At 37.7% G+C, this 18,230-nt stretch overlaps 1 protein-coding gene across 1 annotated transcript in view; it reads right to left on the minus strand.

Annotated features, from left to right (window-relative positions):
• Positions 1–18,230, minus strand: part of MSH3 (mutS homolog 3) — a 212,774-nt gene that overhangs the window by 37,288 nt on the left and 157,256 nt on the right. The window contains 1 exon segment of the mRNA XM_057493875.1: positions 4,090–4,247. Coding sequence (XP_057349858.1) covers positions 4,090–4,247 — 158 coding nt within the window.

Here is an 18,230-nt window from a genome sequence, read left to right on the forward strand (position 1 = left end):
TGGCTAACCCAGCCAACAATGTCTACATCCCTCCCAGCTTTCCTTTTTGCCAATTTCATTCTCCTCTGCTCCATGTCAACCACCCAATTCCAGGGTCTGAGAGACCCCTGGACTTTGTCATAGGCATCAACTGTTTCACCTCAAAAACTGCCCTTTCAGACAAGACCCCATCCTTCCAACTCACATGATACTTACACTGTGACTGTTCTCAACTCTCTCAGCACTCTAGCCCACCCACTACTCTTTTCCATGTTCTATCAGCCCTCCCCTTTCTTTAAGTTCCATGGTCCATATTTTCAAACACACACTTGTCAATTCTTTTCTTTTTTATTAAATATCATTGATATACACTCTTATGAAGGTTTCACATGAAAAACATGGTGGTTACGACATTCACCCATATTATCAAGTCCTCCCCATACACAACTGAAATCACTGTCCGTCAGTGTAGCAAGATGCCACAGAGTTACTACTTGTCTTCTCTGTGCTACACTATCTTCCCACACAACATGTGTACTAATCATAATGCCCTTCAATCCCCTTCTCCCTCCCTCCCCAGCTGCCCTCCCCAACCCCACCCCTTTGGTAACTGCTAGCCCCCTTCTTGGAGTCTGTGAGTCTGCTGCTGTTTTGTTCCTTCAGTTTTGCTTCACTGTTATACTCTACAGATGAGGGAAATCATTTGGTACTTGTCTTTCTTTGCCTGGCATATTTCACTGAGCATAATATCCTCCAGCTCCATCCATGTTGTTGCAAATGGTAGGATTTGTTTTCTTCTTATCACTTGCCAATTCTTAAACTCCCTCTGCTTTTTCATTCACTTGTCTGACAAAAATCCAACCCTGCAGTAAGCCAGGAGTCTATTTCAAGCTTGCCCCAACTGTTGGAGGAAACCACCTACAGGTGGCTCTTCTTTCCCCCTTACTTTTTTTTTTACCTTGCTATTTATTATTGAAGAAACCAGTCATTTGTCCTGTAGTTTCCTACAATCTAGATTTTGCTGACAGCTTCACCATTATTGCCTATGTTCCTCTATCTTTTTCCCTGTCAGAAATTGGCAGATAGATCTAGAAGTCTGAATAGATTTAGGTTTGATTTTTTTTGCCCAGATTTCACAGGTTATGTTACAAACTTGACCTGATGTCTGGCTGTGTCTCTTTTGGTGAGAGTAGCAGCCATTCCTAATTATTGCCTAGATCGATTACTACAGTAGGGCTTGCAAAAAAGGATGATATTCCTATCCTATCATTTTCTCCTTGTTTATTAGCTGGAACACTTAAAAAGAGAAACTTCCTCTTATCACCTATTTGTAAAGGCAGAAGAGCTGCTTGATTTTTCAACTTTTATTCTCCAAAGTAACTAATGATTTTTTGTTATAATTTTCATTATTAACTTATTCTAATATTCTTCAAGGTATTCAATGCAGTTTTTTTAGAGTCATGAGTTCATGGATATAACATAGCCCACTAGATAGTGCACTTGACATGTTCAAGTCTCCTAATCAAAAACAAAACAAGTCCCTCAGTGGATCCCTCGCCTCCTTTTTTCAGCCGACCTGCCTGGTGTCATTTGTACTAACACTTCTTCCTGGCCTCTTACTTGCTTCTTAACACTCTTTAAACTGGAGTGTGGAACCACTACAAACAGCTCTCGCTAAGGTTACCAAGGGCAGCCACTTTGCTAAAGGCTGACTCCTCAGCTTCATTTTACCTGACATTTCAGTGCTGTTGACCCTTCCTTCCTCCTTGAAGGACTCTCTGACACTGTAACGTCCTGGTTCTTCCCCTACCTCTCTGGCTTCTCTCCATCTCTGCCGGTTTTTCAAGCTTATCTGCTTACTCAACTATGACACATTGGCAGTTCTAAGGCTCAGTCTTGGAACATTATCTTCTCCCCTATACTCTCTGCCAAGATGACCTCATCCACACACAGAACTTACTTACCACTTATACAAAGACATCTCACAACACATTTCTTTCATTACCTTTAATCTCTCCTTCTAAATTCTAATATATATTTAACTGCCTACATGATGGCTCCCCTTTGAATGTCTCAAGAGTATTTCTACTTACAATATACAAAAATAAAGTCAGGAAATATGGGGAAAAAACCGTCACCATCTTCTAGTCAATGCCCTTGACTAGCATTCTCCAACTATATGCACAAACCACTGTCATCTCTGCCAGCTCCATTTACCTCAGCTGCATATCCCACCTACCACCAAGTCTTGATTTATTTCCTGAATACCTTTCAAATGTGACTGCTTTCCACTTAAACCAACACTACAAACCTCATCCAAACTACTGATACCTCTCATCAAGACAACTGCAAGCATACTGATAAGACTGACCTTTCTCCAAACCATTCTCTATCATGCAGCCAGTGTAGACATGATCATGCCAAGCCCTGCTTAAAACCCTTCGATGGTTTCCCGTGAGCCTTAGGATAAACTCCTAACATGGCCTACATTCTGTAACTCGCCCGTACCTATTCTTCAGCTTCATCTAGAATCTACTATACTTTACTATACTCTCTGCCAAGATGATCTTGCTCCCCTAGAAGGTCACACTTCAGTTCCTTGTCTCACTATGGGTTTTTCATGCTGAAGGACCTCTGTACATGCTGCTCCCAATGTCTGAAATGCTCTTTTTGCCTTCAAATAATTAACTCATTCTTCAGACAGGCACTCGAGTTACTTGCCTTTTCCTGGCCAGGTCGTATCACAGGCTATCAAAGCATCTTGAACACAGCTTTTATAGACTTGTCATAGCTGCAAATTCACACTTTTTAATATGATTTATTGGTTAATGCTGATCTCCATTGCCAGATAAGTTTCATAAGGACAGAAACTATGGTTGCTTTGCATTATCAGTGCCTGTCATATATTAGATGCTAATTCAAGCCTTCTTGCTATATGAGAAAAGTAAGCCCTTATTTTCTTTTTTATTACTATCTCTAAAAACATTCCTGATAGTCTGCTCACTAACAAGATTCTCTTCCAGACAAATCACCTTACATTGTATAAGATGTATTTTGTTTTTATTTTTCCTTTCTCTTTTTTTATCTTTTTTAAATTTCTCTTTACTCTCCCTAATAACGTAACAAAAATAAAAAACCTAGAATATATTTTTTACAAAATAGAAGATTAATTACAATTTAAAAAACTAAAGAAAGATTCTTTAAATTCTTATATTGAGTTAACCTAAAAACAACTGGAGATCAAAATAACATGTACTTGGTGATATGGCACCAAACAGAATTTAGGCTGCTTTGCTTTGTTCACCTCAGATTAAAGGCCAAGCTGTAAGGTCTAGTATACTAGTATCCATTGAAATACATCAACATTAGCATGTGATATATTCTGATGTGATTCCAGAGTCAAATATTATATAAATATGAAGCTGGACAATAAATAAATAAGATGCTTACACACACAGCTAGACTACACATAGATGGTATTTACTTGCTTCTAAAATGTATGTGCAAGAAGTATAACACTTTAAGAACTGATGAATCTGGACTGATTGTTCTGAATAAATAGACTGAACTATGAATTCCTGTTAGTGAGACCAGGATTTTTCACCGTATCCCTAAGATGGCATATAATTTAGGTTTATACATTAAGGGTAAGACATAGTAAGTTGTGTGTAAGCTCTTAGAGTAAAAAAAGAATATGCATTAACTTATCTTGGGCCACTGTCTTTTTCACTTTGTTCTCAGGTCCCCACTTACAAAATGAGCAAGGTGGACTAGCTTTCAGACTGCTCTACAGAATACAGTCAAGTCTCCAAGCCTTCCACTTCTGATATAGGCAGAGCAGATCTGCTTTTATCTGTTTAAATACTGATCTTCTACATAAGGTTTTCTTTAAATTAAGAATTCAGTAAAACATTACTTGAAAACTACTGGACAAAATGATGTCTTAGCTCTCTTCTGATATTAATATTCATGACAGAATTATTTCTTTAAGCTCCTACACTTTAAATATTTTAAAAGCAAATCCCTCTGAATATGGACATAGAAAACTCATGTGACAATGAGGACTTGATTTATTTCAGAAACATATTTAAATAGAACTAATGTTTTTACCTTGTGAAAATGCCATCCACAATTCCAATTGTTGCTTCTTCTGCTGGAACATAGGAGCCAATCTGAGCCATGATAGTAATCAATGCAACTTGTTTTATGTAGGAGCTCTTTCCACCCATGTTAGGTCCAGTAATTATCATTACTCTCTCTGAGTCCCCCTAGAAAATTAAAAAGCAATTTCACTTATTGTACCCCAGGGGCTTTTATGTAATAATTTATTCCATAAATGGGAATGCATTAGGCAAAAGACTGCTTTGTGGTATTTAAATGTGTTACCAATTAACTGTCACAAAGGGAAAGAGAGCCTCTTTGTCTTCAACTTGAACTGTCCTACTGAAGAACAAGAAGTTCTTACCAACACACAGTTGTTTCTGGGTATAAAACAAGAAATAACAAGAAGCAGCCTAATGAGATAACTACTATAGCTTTCTCATTAAATATTCATGAATGTTCCTATGTGCATGTTTTTTATATTGCTTACACTTAAAATCTATTGATTTCCATTTGTCCATCTTAAAAATCACAGGCACACAGGAATGGGTTGGTACCAGATGAACTTTTTCAGTTATAGATGGATGACTACTAAATAGATTTATAATACAAATTCTAGATATCACTTTTATCAGGATTAATTATTCACTGGTATTTCACCAGAGCATGTGAAGGAGGCAGAAAAGCTAAAACACTTGGAATGATTTAATTTCTATAACTTGCCTATGTTAACCAAGTACATTAATTGCCATATACATACCCATCCTAAGGAAAACTGTCCAACTGTAACCCTCTGCAGAGAAGTTAGCCCAACGCATCCATGTGCTGTGCTATGTGAACCCACCACATTGGGCAATACCTGCCTGGTCTAGATTAGCCAGTCCATAACTAACCAACAGCCCAAGTGCTACGTAGCCTCACATAAAAGCTCTTCTGAAACCAGGCCAATCAAATAATCTCATGGGAGCCTAAGCTGAGAACCATGGAAAGGTTGATAACTAAAACAAAAGCTGAAAAGAAATATGGGAAAATAGCTTAATCACATCAATGTAGAGAATAATTTATTGAACAAGATAGGAAAATTAACATAAACAATATGTGGTAAAGGAAAAGAATGATAAATTTGATTAAAAATTTTAAAAACTCTGTTAAAAGTCACCAACTACAGAATGAAAAGGCATAAAAAAAAGAGGTAGCACTTCTAAATGTTAATAACACATTAAAGACAGTGGCGAAATGGACAAAGAATAGGATATTCACATAAAAAGAAACACAAAAGGCCCAAAATATATTCTTGGGGGAAAAAAGATGGCAGAGTAGGAAGGCAAGGCGGAAACTTCCTTAAACACACACACCAAGGAAGCAACTACAGCAAATACAACTAGCCCTGAAAATGACCTGAAGACTGCAGAACAGACCACCTACACCTGGTGAAGAAGAGATCACACAAAAGAAATGGGCAGATACATGATCAATCAGGACCCCAGCCCTTCCCCAATCCCAGACCACAGTGGAAAGAAGACGAATGGAGAACAGAGAGAGGATACATACTCAGGAAATCTGCACACCTGGCTCTGGGGATCTTCTCTGGGAACACAAGTCCACATTACGTTGGGTTTTGGTGATTAGAGGGGCTGAACACCAGGGAGACATGGAACACACTGGGAGGCTGAGACTCCAGCAGCTTGCAGAGGACAGGCATACTACAGGGGTCCTGCTGAGACCCAAAACAGAGGCGGCAGTTTGAAAGATTTGCCAGCAGAAGAAGGGGTGCAGAGGGGCAAGGGTTGGATGCAGCACTCTCCACAGGAGAAAGGACAGGTGGACAACACTTCCCCAGCCCTCCTTTGGCCCAACAGGGCAGTCAATCGCAGGAGACCCAAATGCTCCATTCCACCCCCGAATTGGTGTCTCAGCCTCAAGGCACTTCCCTGGCTGCCCTCTAGGACACTCAGCCCAGCAGGGTCAGACTTTCCCACTTGGCAGGGAAAGGGTGACTTTGCTGCCTGGCAGGCAGAAAGAAACTTTCCCAGCTTTCTCAGACTTCTCTCAGCCCAACTACAGAGGCACGTGAAGGAGCCAGTTCCACACGCTTCTTCCTCCTTGTGGGAGGTGCAGCCTGGTGCCACGTGCCACATTGCCAGGCACCCACCCCAAAGCCACATGACTGGCCTACCCACCCTGTTAGCCCAGCAGCCCTGCCATGGCTGCAGGGCAGGCAAAGGGTGGCCCCACCCACACAAACCCAGCAGAGGCACCCCTACTCTGCTCACAAAGTGCCTCCTGAGACAAACTACCATCCTCAGCAGACTAAAATAGACCTCTTCCAGCATACAGACAAAAAGCCAGCCCCACCCATAGCCCACCAACAGCAACTGGGACTCCACCCCAAAGGAGAAACAGGCACTGGAGAGTAAAGTCTTGAGTTTCTGGGCATCACAGGATACCTTTTTCATAAAGCCATTCCTCTCTAGACCAGGAAGCATAGCAAATCCATCTACTACAAAAAAGAAACACAGAAACCCTGACAAAATGAGGAGCAGTGGAATATATTCCAAACAAAACTACAGGATAAGACACCAGAATACAGCTAAATGAAATGGAGATCACCAATCATATTGATAAAGATTTCAAAGTAACAGTCATAAATATGTACACTAATTGGTGGAAAAGTATTGAAGATCTTAGGAAGAACTTCAGCAGAGATAGAAGAGCTGAAAAAGAGCCACTCAGAGCTGAAGAATACAATAACTGAAATAAAACATACAATGGAGGGAATGAATAATAGACTTCTGCAAGTAGAGGAGACAATGAATGAGATGTAAGAGAATAGGAACACAATGAAGCCAAGGAACAGAGAGAAGAAAGATTCTATGGGAATGAAAGAATGCTAAGAGAGCTGTGTGACAACGCCAAGCAAAACAATATTCACATAATAGGGACACCAAAAAGAGAAGAGAGAGACAAAGGGACAGGAAGTATCTTTAAGGAAATAATTGTTGAAAACTTCACCAGTCTGGGGAAGGAAATAGACACTCAGGTCATGGAAGCACAGAGAGCCTCTAACAAAAAGAACCTCAGGAAGACAATACCAAAACATAATTAAAATGACAAAGATTAGGGGTAAGGAGAGGGTACTGAAATTAGCCAGAGAGAGAAAAAAGATTACTTATGAGGAAAACCCCATCAGGCTATCAGCAAACTTCTCAGCAAAAACTTTAAAGGCCAGAAGGGAATGGCATGAAATATTTAATGTATTGAAATAGAAAGATCTTCAACCAAGAATCCTCTACCCAGCAAGACTACCATTCAAATTTGAGGAACAATTAAACATTTTCCAGATAAATGAAGGCTAAAGGAACTTATAATCACTAAACTGACATTACAAGATATATTAAAGAGATTTCTGTACATGGAAATGTTCTTAAGCCTAAAGAGTTTTCATCAGTAAAAATAAACCCACAGTAAACATAGTAGACCAATTACTTATCAAAGAAGTACAAAATTAAAGCAAAAAAAAGTAGTAAAATCAGCTATACACAAAATCAGTCAAGGGATACACAAAAAATGTGGATTATGACATCTAATACATAAAGTGTGGAGGAGGAAGAATAAGAAAAAGTACTTTTAGATTATGTTTGAAAGAGAGCAATCATCAACTTAATATAGACTGTTATATACTCAGTAAGTTATCCAAGAACCTTATGGTAACTACAAAACTAAAATCTAAAATGGATACACAAAAAATAAAAAAGAGAAACCCAACCACAACATTAAAGAAAACCATCAAATAACAGGAGAAGAGTACAAGAGAGGAAGAAAGGATCAGAGAAGAACTACAAAAAAACTAGAAAACAATTAATAAAATGGCAATAAATACATACCTATTAATAAATACCTTAAATATAAGTGGACTGAGTGCACCAATCAAAAGACACAGAGTGGCAGAAATTGATAAAGAAACAAAACCCATCTATAGGCTGTCTACAAAAGACTCATTCCAGACCCAAAAACATACACAGACAGATAATGAAGGGATGGAAAAAGATATTTCATGCAAATAATAGGGAGAAAAAAGTAAGAGTAGCAGTACTTACATCAGACAAATAGACTTTAAGACAAAGAAAGTAACAAGAGACAATGAAGGACATTACATAGTGATAAAGAGGTCAGTTCAACAAGAGAATATAACCACTATAAATATGTATACACCCAACATAGGAATACCTAAATATATAAAACAAATATCAACAGAAAGAGGGAAATAGACTGGAACTCATTCATATTAGGAGACTTTAACACACCACTTACATCAATAGATAGGTAAACCAGGCAGAGAATAAGTAAGGAAATGGAGGCAATGAGCAACACATTGGAGCAGATGGACTTAACAGACATCTACAAAACACACTGCTCAAAAGCACCAGGATACACATTATTTCAAGTATACATGGAATATTCTCCAGAACAGCATACTAAGCTGCAAAAAGAGCCTCAATAAATTCAAAAAGATTGAAATTGTATCAAGCAACTTCTCGATCACAATGGTATAAAACCAGAAATAAATTACACAAAGAAAACAAAAAGCCCACAAACACATGGAGGTCTAAACAACATGCTTCTAATAATAGATCAATGAACAAACCAAAATAGAAATTAAGCAATACATGAAGACAAATGAAAATAAAAATACAACAGTCCAAAATTTGTGGCATCCCACAAAAGCAGTTCTAAGAGGGAAGTACATAGCAATACAGGCCTATCTCAAGAAACAAGAAAATCCCAATTAAACAGTCTAAGCTCACAATTAAAGAAACTACAAAAAGAAGAACAAATGAAACCCAAAGTCAGTAGAAGAAATGTAATAAAGATGGGAGCAGACAAATAAAATAGAGAAGAATGAAACAATAGAAAAAATAAACAAAACCAAGAGCTGGTTCTTAGAGAAGTAAATAAAACAGACAAATCCCTAGCCAGACTTATCAACAAAAAAGAGAGAGAGAGAGGACACAAATAATCAGGAATGAAAAAAGGAATGGTTACAATAGTACCACAGAAGCACAAAGAATTCTTAGAGAATTCTATGAAAAATTATATGCCAATAAACTGGACAACCTAGAAGAAATGGACAAATTCTAGAAAAATACAACCTTTGAAGACTGACCCAGGAAGAAACAGAAAATCTGAACAGACCAATTAACAGCAGTTGAATTCATAATAAAAAAAACTCCCAATATTCCAAGATCAGATGGCTTCACAGCTGAATTCAACCAAATATTTAAAGATGAGCTAATACACATCCTTAAAGTATTAGAAGTGGTAAAGCATCACTCTAATACCAAAACCAGACAAAGACACTACAAAAAAAGAAAATTTTAGACCAATATCCTTGATGAAGATAGATGCAAAAATCCTCAACAAAATATTAGCAAACTGAATAAAAAAATATATCAAAAGGATCATCCATCATGACAAAGTGGGATATATTCTGGGGTGCAAGGATGGTATAATATTTGTAAATCCATTAACATCATACACACCACATTAACAAAAAGAAGGATAAAAAACACATGATCATCTCACTAAATGATGAAAATGCATTTAACAAAATGCAATATCCATTCATGATAAAACTCTCAAAAAATGGGTATAGAGGATAAGTACTTCAACATAATAAAGGCCATATACAGCAAACCCACAGCAAACATCATATTCAATGGTGAAAAGTTGAAAGCTTTTCCACTAAGGTCAGGAACAATACAAGGATGTCTACTCTCATTACTTTTATTCAACATAGTGCTGGAGATCCTAGCCACAGTCAGACAACACAAAGAGATAAAAGGCATCCAAATTGGTAAGGAAGAAGTTAAACTGTCACTATTCTCAGATGACATTATACATAGAAAACCCTAAAGACTCCACCAAAAAACTATTAGAACTAATAATTAGATTCAGCAAAGTTGCAGGATACAAAATTAACACACAGGTATCTGTGTGTTGTGTTTCTATACACTAACAATGAACTAGCAGAAAGAGAAATCAGGAAAACAATTCCATTTACAATGTATCAAAAAGAATAATACCTAGGAATAAACCTAGCCAAGGAGGTAAAAGACCTGTACTGTGAAAACTATAAGACATGCATAAGAGAAATTAAAGAAGACATAAATAAATGGAAATGTATCTCATGCACATGGATACGAAGAATTAATATTGTCCCTATGGCCGTCCTGCCTAAAGCAATTTACACATTCAATGCAATCTCTATTGAAATCCCAATGGCATTTTTCAATGAACTAGAGTAAATAATTCTAAAATTCATATGAAACCACAAAAGACCCCAAACAGCCAAAGTGATTCTAAGAAAGAAGAACAAACTTGGGGGATAACATGCCCTGACTTCAAGCTATACTACAAAGCTACAGTAATTAAAACAGTATGGTACTGGCACAAGAACAGACCCATAGATGGATAAAATAGAATAAAGAGCCCAAATATAAGCCCATGCATATATGGCCAATTAATAAATGATAAAGGAGCCATGAATGTCAATGAGAAAAGACAGCCTCTTCTATGACTGGTATTGGGAAAACTGGAAAGCTACATGCAAGAGAATGAAACTGGATTACTGTCTTACCCCACACACAAAAGTAAACTTGAAATGGATCAAACACCTAAATGGAAGACATGAAACCATAAAACTCTTAGAAGAAAACATAGGTAAAAATCTTTGGAACATAAGCATGAGCTATTTTTTCTGGGACATATTTTCTCAGGCAAGGGAAACAAATCCAAAAATTGACAAGTGGAACTACATCAAATTAAAAAGCTTCTGTACAGCAAAGGACACCATCAGCAGAACAGAAAGGCAACCTATAGTATGGGAGAATATAGTCATAAACAATTCATCTGATAAGGGGTTAACATCCAAAATAAATAAAGAACTCATACACCTCAACACTAAAAAACAAATAACCCGATAAAAAATAAGTGGAGGACCTGAACATACATTTCTCCAAAAAAAGAAATTCAGATGGCCAACAATGCACATGGAAAGATGGCCCATATCACTCATCATATGGGAAATGCAAATCAAAACTATAATGAGATATCACCTCACACCAGTCAGAATGGCCAACATCCAGAAGACAATAAATAACAAGTGATGGCAAAGATGTGGAGAAATGGGAACCCTCCTTGTTGTTGGTGGGAATGTAAATTGGTGCATCCACTATGGAAAGCAGCAAAGAGATTCCTTAAAAAACTAAAAATAGAAATACCATTCAAACCAGTAATTCCACTTCTAGGAATATGCCCGAGGAAAACAAAAATCCCTGATTTGAAAAGATACATGCACCCTATGTTTATAGCCGCATTATTTACAATAGCCACATTAGGGAAGCAATCAAAGTTTCCATCAATAGATGAATGGGTAAAGATGTGGTACAGATACATAGTGAATGGATAAAGAAGATATGGTACATACATATAAAATATTCAGTGATAAAAAAAAGAAATCCTGCCATCTGCAACAACATTGTGGACTTAGAAGGTATTATGCTGAGTGAAATAAGCCAGGCAGAGAAAGACAAATACCATATGATTTCACTTATTTGTGGGATCTAAAACTAAACAAAACAGTAGTAGACTCATAGACACTGAGAAATGACTAGTGGTTACAATGAGGGAGGGGTTGGGGTGAGTGGGTGGGGAGTGTAAGGAGGATAAAGGGGCACAAAAATTCTCAATCATAATATAAGTTGGCTATGGAGATAATAGTACAGCATGGAGAATACAGCCAATGATTCTGTAACATTTTCCTAAGTTGATAGATAGTAACTGCACTAGTGGGGTTGAGGATTTAATAATCTGGGTAACTGCTGAACTACTGTGTTGTATACTTGAAACCAATAAAAGACTGTATATCAATAATACTTCAGTAAAAAAAAGTAAAATAAAATTCATCTCCTGCTAAAAGCCCCCATATAGCTCCCAGAGCACTTATAACAAAGCCCCAGATCCTCACCATGGTCTAAAGGCCATAACTGCTTCTCTGGCCTGATCTTCTCCCATCCCTTCCCTATGTTCACTCAGCACTAGCCAGACTTAATTTCTGCTCCTCCACCTGCGAGAAGAATGCCAAGCTCATTTCTGCTTTAAGGCCTTTCCATAGCTATTTCCAGCATCTGGAATTCTCTTCCCTGAGTTTAGATCCTTTTTGTTGTTGAGGTCTAAACTCCAATATCAACTCACTGGACAGAACCTTTCCTGACCACCCTATCTACTTGAGCCCTATCATTTCTCTATCATGTCAGCCCATTTTATTTTCTTTATACTTTTTATCCCTCTCTGAAAGTTTCTTAATTTTCTTGCTTATTTGTTTATCACCAGTTTCACTGCTAGAATGTAAGTTTCTATGAGAGTAGGGACTATGTCATAAGTTGGTCTTGGAGATAATAGTACAGCATGGAGAATACAACCAATGATTCTGTAACACTGAACATCTTATTGATCATCCCCACTGAGTAGAACGAGGCCTGGCATAGAGAAGGCACTTAATAAGTATTGATCAAATAGATGAATTTAAAATGTGAAAAGTACCAAACAGGGACATTCACCACTCTTACATTTCCAAAAATCATTTGAGGTCTCTATAAAAACTAGTCAGGAATATGACTTTCCTCTATGGTTCCCAAGATGATAAAGTAATTAAGTAAATGATCAAGCAATTTCACATACCTAAAGCACTCATCTACCTTTTAGTGAAGATCGTATGTATTTGAGGCACCACACATCATATGTTCCAGATAGGAAACACTCATTAAATCTATCTGGAAGACCGGTTAGGATGAGTAAGCATTTCAATACCGGGAATGCATCAAACTGGACTGGCTTAGTTACATAGCACCCAAACCTAGGCTAGATACTGAGCGTGACGTACTCACAGAGCAAGTTCCCAGAGAACCACAGATGGATGGATAAATGAATGACAGTGAATACAGCTTAAGTATCACAAGGGGACTCTGTCTTGATGAACACCTACTTTAGCCAGTCAGCTAGCAACTGCACCTACGACTGCTTTGATGAACCTTTGGAGAAAGTAGAATTTCATTCTTAATAGTTTTGACCTTAGTGTTGACAATGCCTGTACAGCTTCAGTCAATAAGATCTTAGTATTGTGTATCAAAAGTCAAAGCATTGAATCTGAGCCAGTAGGTTTTGAGATAACTAATTAACTCCCACATTTAAGGCTATCTTCTGTGGGAGAAAAAAAGAAATGGAGATGAAAAAATAAAAGGAAAATTTTAAGGTATCATTAAAAAAACCACAGATAGTAAATGCCAGGCACTACACTAATCATTTTATATGTATGATCTCATTTAACTCCAACAACCTTCTCACAGGGTAATACTAGTATCACTGTTTTCCCATGTTACAGGTGAGGAAACAGAGGCATAGAGAAGCTAAGAAACAGCTACTAAGTAGTATAACTGGATTGTTAAGTGGAGACCATTCCCTGACAGATGTCACAAAGGGGTTCCCTGCTTAATGCCAGGGAATCAAAGTCAGTGCCAAATAGGAAACAAGTTTCTCTAGCTCAGAGCAAGCATCCTTGAGTCTATCACTGGGTATAACAGAATGTTGTTCAGTCAGGAGACCCTTAAAGTCAGGAGGACATGCCCAGCAGAAAAAAAAAAAAACTAAAATTGTCATGTGTTAATTTCCAAGACTTGGGCATCAGCTAATTTTCTGCAGAAAAAAAGTGTTTTCTTTCTTGACAAGTACAAATACTGACATGAGTCTTCAAAAAAGAGTCCTGGTAGGACTATTTTTATAATAGCTGCAGACTGCTGAAAGAGTTTGGCAGTTTCAAAGTGTTTTATTCCCTGAAAATGTCAATCAACGGCAGCTTACAGTAAGAGACTCCCTAGCGAAAGCCTCCTCCAGACAATTCTCAGCCAAATCCTTGCACTTCAACCCAAGATGAACTACAGACAGAAAGGGGGAGAATGAGACTAGAGAGAAGTAAAGGCTGTGTGTTGAGATGCCGAGGTAAGGGTCCGAATCCTTCTGACACCTGGATACTGCCCAATTTAACATTCCACTGAGAGCTAGTTGTTACTTCATCAACACCTCATTTTATAGATAAAGAAGCCAAAGCCCAGCAAGTACAGTAACCTATCCAAGATGATAGCAAAATAACAGCAAACCAGGATTTGGATTTACATCTCCAATCACCGCTGGGCACTCTCCCAGTACACTGATGTGCCAAAAAGTGGTACACAGTAAGAATCTAAAAACAGAACAAAGGAAGTGCTAGAATAGAAAGAGATTATTTCTGGCCAGTGATGGTGAAGGATCTAAGAAAGTGGTTATATATTTTGGGTCTTGAAGGATGAATAGGAGTTTAATCACTGGAGATGGGTAGGAGACAGGAAGACAGAAGAGGAACTTCTGCGCAGACACAGCAGTGCAGATCACAGCACTTTAAAAAGTAATCAGTTGTCATACAAATGTCCTGTTTCATCTTACTGTTTCAGAAGGAGGAAGAAAGGTGTACTAGAGTGAGAGAAATGACAGAAAACAAGGTTCAAATGCCCTTACATTTCCTCTAATTTTTAATGACATGATAGATTGTGCTGTGTAAAAAATACATTTCTAGCAAAATCTATGAGAATAAGCTGGACATGGAATTAAGTTTAAAACTCAGACATATTTTATAGTGTACATTATTATTGCTATGCCTGGTAATTAGGTACAAAAAGTCAATAGTTTATGAATATTATTGTAACTGGTTTTACTTTTAACTTCTATATAGGCAAAGCAAGCATTTCTGGGGAAGCAAGTAGTATTTGTGCTGGGAGGAGGGAGGAAATGGGACATTTTTAGTCCTTGGTCCCCTCCAGTACTCCCTCATCTTTACCAGTTTCAGGCATCATTCATGTAATAGCTATATGAAGCACCTACTGTGTGCCACACACAGTGCTAGGGACTGAGGTACCTGCGGCCCCATCTTAATCACAGGAGCAGGGACTGCAACCAGGACTGCAGTGTCCAGACAGTCCACTCTAGAACACCTGGGCTGTAATTTCCCTAAGGCTACAGGGATCCACAGGGATCAAGCACTTCCTGGGAATCTTGTGCTTGGCACATTTGACTCATTTTCTTCCCTCCCACAAACTGAGATACTGTCAAACACAGTTTTCCCTTTCACCCTCCCAATAAGGTATATTTCTATTATTTACATTAAACACAAAAACAAACCCACAAAGCCTCCAACTTGAATTCCTGTCAAAAATCCACCCATGAGAAAGTCATTTGGTTTAATAAGAAACAATCCTGAGAGTGCAGTGGTGTTTCCCAAGCACAATGTCTTGGCACACACTGTGGTGGTCTGCCTCACAGGTCACAAGTATGATAAGATGCTGACCTCCTAACCCTCAAAGTGTCAAGCTGGCAGGAGGTGCTGGGGCAGCCAGAGGTCCTGGGCCAACTGCCTTTTGTTCCAAGCAACCTATTCCTTCTTTTATTCCAGTATCATCAAACTATTATCATTTTCTAACTGTGCTGCAAAGTGAAAAGGGTTGGGAAGCACTGGATTGCCTTAGAATAATTTTAGGTTTTGAGAATAGCTCAAGAGCACACAGCTTGGGTAACCTCTGTCAAATCCCCCTCTCTGGGTTGTAGGTCATAATTTACTCACAAGTATGAACAGGTGGTTACACTAAATGTTCCCTAATTTCCCTCCTAGTTCTACAGCATAATATTCTCAGGAGAAAAAGAGGCAACAATTTAAAGGGAGCCTTGGAGACTGTTCAAGACTTCTAGCAAATCCTTGCTTATTTGACAAATCTGACTGGGTGCCTGCTCTGTGTCAGAGAACTACGACTAACAGTGGGATTACAACTAAACCAGTGAAGCATATTCCTTGTTCTCATCAAGCTCGTAGTCCACTGAGAACCACAAACAAAAAAGACAGTTATAATTTAGTGAAGTAAGTATTAAAATGGAGAGAAGCACAGAGTGTGGGGTAAGTGATGGGGTACCTGCCCAGCTTTGGTTAGAGAAGAGGTGGCCCAAGACAACACAAGAACACACAGGAGCTGGAGGTGGGCTGGGGTGGGCTGTGGGTGTGCGTGAGCCAGAGTGGATGGTGTGGGGAAAGATGACATTCTCGGCAGAGGGAAGACCATCTGCCATGTCCCAGACGCGCAGTCACTTGGGAGCTGTATGGCTAGAATGTTAAGCATAAATTTAAATGGAAGAGTGGTATGACAAGTCAGGCAAAGCTCTGTGGCTGCAGAGCAGAGAATGAAGGAGAGGTGTGCAAGACAGAGGTGGGAAGATCAGCTGGCTGCTAACGCTACAAATACTCAGATCATGTAGTGAATCAGGGAAGGAAACAAAAGTGGATTTAAGAGTCTCCCTTTTGATTCTGCTTGGAGAAGTCAAACAAGGCTTCCTACAAGATGAGGCAGAACTAGGTTGTAAAGAATAGGAACGAATATACAATAGCATCTTATTACCACTGTATTTGTATTTTTTTGATGTTTAAACTATAACTCTAAATTCCAAAAATAAGGTAAGGAAAATATGTTTAAAATATTCTTGAAAAGCTCTCTTCATTTAAACCTACTTTCAGTGAAACAACTCCCTCAGTGTTACTGCCTGAGAAGCCTTCATCAGCCTTATACAATCTTTTTATACAATCTTCCTGAGGGATAGAGCCATAATCTAAATTCCCTGTAAACACATAACAATCATTCTAAAATCCATTAACTCCAGCTCAGCTCTCTCTCCTGGTTTTTTTTACCAGCTTCACTTAGGATCCTCACCCAATATCCATTGAGCACCTCAAAGTCATAGTTTCTATTTGATTTTTTGCTATTTTCTTGCCTTCTAGAAAACCTAATATAGAAAGTCAAAAAAAATCTGTTACTTTGTTTATTGACCATTTAGATATCCTCTACTTTGAAATGCCTGCTCAGACTGGTTGCCAATTTTTCTACTAGGTAATCTGTTAGTTCCCTCAAAGCCATTATAAGTATTCTACTGGTGTTTATTTATTTGGATACATCTCTCACCAGATTAGGGAGGTACCATGTCTCTTTCTTCTTTATAAGACTGACATCAAGGGCAATATTGACAAAAAGTAAGTGTGCCAAAATCTGTAAGAATAAAATATTCATAAAATAGTGAATGCTAACAAAAAATTCAGAAATAAATGCAAGGTTATGAAATGTGAAAAAAAAAAAGACTATTCTTAAAACTGGGAGAGAAAAAGTGAGCAGAAAGTTGGCTAGTTCAGAAGCACTACAGTAAGTTCATGTAATACAGAATCCAGTAAGTGTACTTATAATTACATCTACAAAAGACCACTTCTTTTTAAAACAACAATGCCATTTGACTTCCAGGAAATTATTTTCAGGCTATATTTTAAATTAATGCCTATAAAATATTTTAAATTGAATATTACATATTGCTCTTTTTCAACATTCTCTATATACATAAATTTATACCCTGCAAAATTGAATGCACTTCACCATAGCAACAGTTCTATATCAACTCCTACTCAAGTTAGAAAAAGCATATGTAAAAGAAATGAATATCCTGGAATATTCTGAGGTGCCTGGTGGAATGAATCACTCCATATTTTTATTTTTTGCAAATATTTAAATATGAGTTCAATGTTTCTTTAAAATGGTCTCATAATTAGACAGAATGCTATTTTAGTTTCTCAAATCTTGCTTTATTAAATAGTATGATACATTTCTTAAAAGAAAGAGGGAAAGAGGTAAAAATAAAAAGTTAAGAAAAAAACAAAAAAACAATGTCAAGGATAATATACTTGGGATCAAATTGGTTGGCATGCTGGGGGATGTGAACAGTAACAGAAAAGATGTTTAAGTGATTTTTGTAAATAAAATATAAACCAAGGTGCTAAATGTTACAATTACATTACTTTCTCAAGAAAAACTATTCTCTACTGTAATTACAGGAACTGAAAAAGTAATTCTTGGGTTCATACAGTATTCTTTTATAAGACAATAAAACTATTAGTACTTATTAACTTGGTTTGATAAATTAAGTAATTTACAAATTCCCTAATGAGAGTGAACAAGTTTATAGCCATTGGGGATCAGATTACA

The sequence above is a fragment of the Manis pentadactyla genome, chromosome 2 (assembly GCF_030020395.1).
Source record: "Manis pentadactyla isolate mManPen7 chromosome 2, mManPen7.hap1, whole genome shotgun sequence".
NCBI classification, from domain to species: domain Eukaryota; kingdom Metazoa; phylum Chordata; class Mammalia; order Pholidota; family Manidae; genus Manis; species Manis pentadactyla.